General features: G+C 49.5%; 1 protein-coding gene across 1 annotated transcript in view; it reads right to left on the minus strand.

The window, feature by feature from the left end:
• Positions 1 to 530: 530 nt before the first annotated feature.
• The window catches only part of Ptk7 (protein tyrosine kinase 7 (inactive)), a 65,174-nt gene continuing 62,112 nt past the window's right edge, over positions 531 to 3,592 (minus strand). The window contains exons 19-20 of the mRNA XM_021217749.1: positions 2,126 to 2,304; positions 531 to 1,547 (exon numbers count right to left, since the gene is read on the minus strand). Coding sequence (XP_021073408.1) covers positions 1,387 to 1,547; positions 2,126 to 2,304 — 340 coding nt within the window. The 3' untranslated portion in view covers positions 531 to 1,386. The remainder of the gene's footprint in view (positions 1,548 to 2,125; positions 2,305 to 3,592) is intronic.

Raw genomic sequence — 3,592 nt, forward strand, 5'->3', positions numbered from 1 at the left:
TCTTATTTCATAGGTAAGCCTGTGTTACCTGCACATATGCATGTGTGAGCTTGTTGCCTGCTTTTGGCCCACTGGTGCCAAAAGAGGGTGTTAGATTCCCTGAACTGGAGTTACAGTCAGCTGTCATCCTCTGCTTATTATGTGGGTCCTGGAAACTGAAACCCGGGACCTTCGCAAGAGCAGCCAGTGCTCTTAGCTACTCAGCCATTCCTCCAGCTGCCGGCCTTCATTGTTTCAAAGGGACTCAGAGCCTGTCTGTGTCATTGGCCCCCTTTCTGGTTCTCCATGTTCACTATCCTACTACACTCCTGGCCTGGGTGGCAAAGAACAAGCAAGCGGCCGTCACTCGGGTAGGAGCGGATGAGGAGACACCTGGGAATGGTAGAGCAGAGCCGGCAGCTCTGGGACTGTCCCATCCCAGTCCTAAGAGATGTCAAGAAGTCTCATTGTCCCTTCTAATCAGCAAAGAGGAGGAAACAAAGAATACCATTCATGGACCAAGGCGGTGAAGGATCTAACAAACAGGCTGTTAAAAAAAGGCTTCTTTATTGAGAGCAGCGAGTGTAAAAAAGAAAAAAAACAAAAACAAAAACAAAAACAAAAAAACAAAGAAAACAAAAACAAAACCATAAAACAAACAAACAATAACAACAACAATAAAGTATGAGGCAGGGGTGGCCCTCCCTCCCTACTTCCTCTAGGGTCCACCCAGACCTCCCACGCCCACCCACCCCACGCTGCAATTACATACAAAGGCCGCCCATGGTGCGTACAAAAGGGGCGGGTCATATAAGTGTCAAAGGCTCCTGAACGCTTCTTCATCTGCCAGGCACTTAGGGTGAGGAGAGGAGACTGAGGCCAGGGCTCTGGCTTAGTGTGCAGGACTCCACGCTGTGACCTGCCAGACACCCCCTAGGTGGGACCCGTGGGCCAAGAGGCCCGTTGGTCCTGTGTGCCCAGAGTTATCCTGGAACTTTGAGTATATCTGTGTATTAAAGAAGTCCCCCCAAACCTAGCTCAGCCCCCGCCCAGCCCTCCCCAACATTGGCAGATAAGTGGCAGAGCTGAACCTGGCCAGAAAAAGTCTCAGGCCAGAAATTGGGGTTACCTGAGGTACCCATGCTGTCCCTGATAAAGGGAAGGGGTGGCGAAGAAAGATGCCTGGTCCAAGGTCTTAGTCATCAAGCCTGGGTTCGAATCAGCCTCCCAAGTGGCTGAGGCGAAGAGAGACGCCTAGGCACTGCCAGCCTTCAGCAATGCCTGCTGTGCTTGGGCAGGGACGCCAGGGCCAAGGACAGGGCTATCCTGCCCATCCAGCTGCAGGCTCCCCTCAAGAGGGGTTCTCCCCTGCCCACGCCGTCCTGAGGGACAGCCTGCAAGGCTCCCTCACTGCTTGCTGTCTGCAGGGCTGTCTCCCAGGGCGCTGGCGATCTCACTGAAGGAAGGCCGGTCCTTGGGGTTCGGGGCCCAGCAGCGCTGCATCAGCCGGTAGAGCTTAGACGGGCAGCCTTCAGGCTGCGGGAGTCGAGCCTTGCCGGCCTGCAAGTCTGTGGAATAAAGAGCCGGTAGCATTAGCCCGAATGTTTAGTGGCTTGTCGGTACCTGCTGGGGTATTCGGTTCCCATGGCATTCTCTCAGGGACTGGTCTGCTCTGGGGAGTACTGGTCAGTGATGGGTGGGCACCGCCACATTTTAAGAGTGTGACAAGGATTTTAGAAGGCTGGTAGACAGGGTCCCTGCAGGAGTTCAAGCAACTGATAGCTGAAAGAGACACTGGGGATAAGCGGTATTATCCAGTGTGAACGTTCTCATATGCCAGTCAAAGGCTCCATCACTTCCTACACAACCTGAGCCTGCTTCTAGTATTTTTAAAAAATGAATTATTTATTGGTATATGTGTGTGTTTAAACTACAATCTGGGAGAACTGGTTCCTTCCACTACGGGGGTCCTGGGGATCGAACTAAGGTCATCAGACTTGATGGCAAACACATCAACCTGCTGAGCTACCTTACTGACCTGCATTTACGTAGTTTCAACACCTGTAGGCTCGACAATCCTAGCGTCTAAGACAGCAGACGTGAGATGGGGACAGGTGAGGGTTGTATCAGGAACACAGCTACTGACCTGCCAGCACTTCGTCATCTGCCTGTCCACCATGGGGCATCTCTCCATGGGTGAACACTTCCCACATGAGCACACCAAAGGCCCAGACATCAGACTTAGTGGAGAAGTCACCCTCCAGGACGGCCTCTGGGGACATCCAACGCAGAGGTACCCAGGCCTGGCGGAAGTGGTAGTACTCACTGCAACAGAGAAGAAACACAGGCTAGGTCCGAGAGGGCCAAGGCCTAGGAGCCCAGCGTCATCTCACACAGGACTCCCCCTGGCTGGGCCAGCCTTTTTCAAAGAAGACCTCAAAGGACTCGGGAATACACATGCTGAGCTCAGGGGTATGCTGGATTAACGCTGGGTGTGGATCCACTTGAGTGAGGATTGATGGCTTAAAAATTCCAGTAAGAGGTGGCTAGAGCCATGACTCTTGGGTTAAGAGCACTGACTGCTCTTCCAGAGGTTTCAGGTTCGATTTCCAGCAACCACATGGCCGTTTACAACCTTTACAACTCTATTTCCAAGGCATCTGAATCTCTCTTCTGGCCTCTGTGGACACTAGGTGTGTCAGACTGGTACACAGACACACATGCAGACAAAATACCCCTTCACATAAAGTAACAAATAATAAATAAATATTCCATTTAGGGGGGGTTGGAGAGATGGCTCAGAGGTTAAAAGCACTGGCTGCTCTTCCAGAGGACCTGGATTTAATTCCCAGCACCCACACGGCAGCTCACAACCACCTCTCACTCCAGTTCCAGGGGATCTGATGCCCTCTTCTAACCCGCCTCAGGCACCTGGCATGCACCTGATGCACATACAGTTGGCAAACACTCAAAAGAACAAAAACAAGTTAATATAACAACCACCACCACTAGGCCTGGTGAGACAAGCCTATAATCCCAGCTGCTTGGAAGGCTGAGGCAGGGGGATCATGAGTTTAAGGCTTACTTTACTTAGTTCAATGCCAGCCAGAGAAACTTAGCAAGATCTTGTTTCAAATTTTTAAAAATTGATAGGGCTATATGTGAGTCCTTGGGTTTGATCCCAACACTGCAAAAATAAATAAATAATTAAAAAAAAAAAAGGAATAGAAATTAAGAAGTAGAAAAGGCTTTATTTATTAATAATAAAGTATAACCGAAGCAATAGTTGGGCAAATTAGGGTAAGCTGAAACTGGGGTGACTGGGAACTCCCCCAAGGTGGCATATATAGCCCATCTAGTACATTCTGTGACCACAGTGAATAAGCTTTAAGGCACAAGCTTGAGAATAACAGTTCCTGAATTACAGAAACTTACAGAGGGAGTAGCATATCACACGCACAGTTAATGACATATAAACTAGCTATAAATATCCTCTTTTTCTCTGACCTATAAACCCAAACCAGTCTAGTGGTTTGTCTATTGGATTTGTCTATTGAGTTGTCTTCTGTTTTGGGGGTTGGTTTGGTTTTTTGTTTTTTTTTTTCTTCTTCTT

Source organism: Mus pahari, chromosome 18 (assembly GCF_900095145.1).
Source record: "Mus pahari chromosome 18, PAHARI_EIJ_v1.1, whole genome shotgun sequence".
In the NCBI taxonomy this organism is placed as follows: domain Eukaryota; kingdom Metazoa; phylum Chordata; class Mammalia; order Rodentia; family Muridae; genus Mus; species Mus pahari.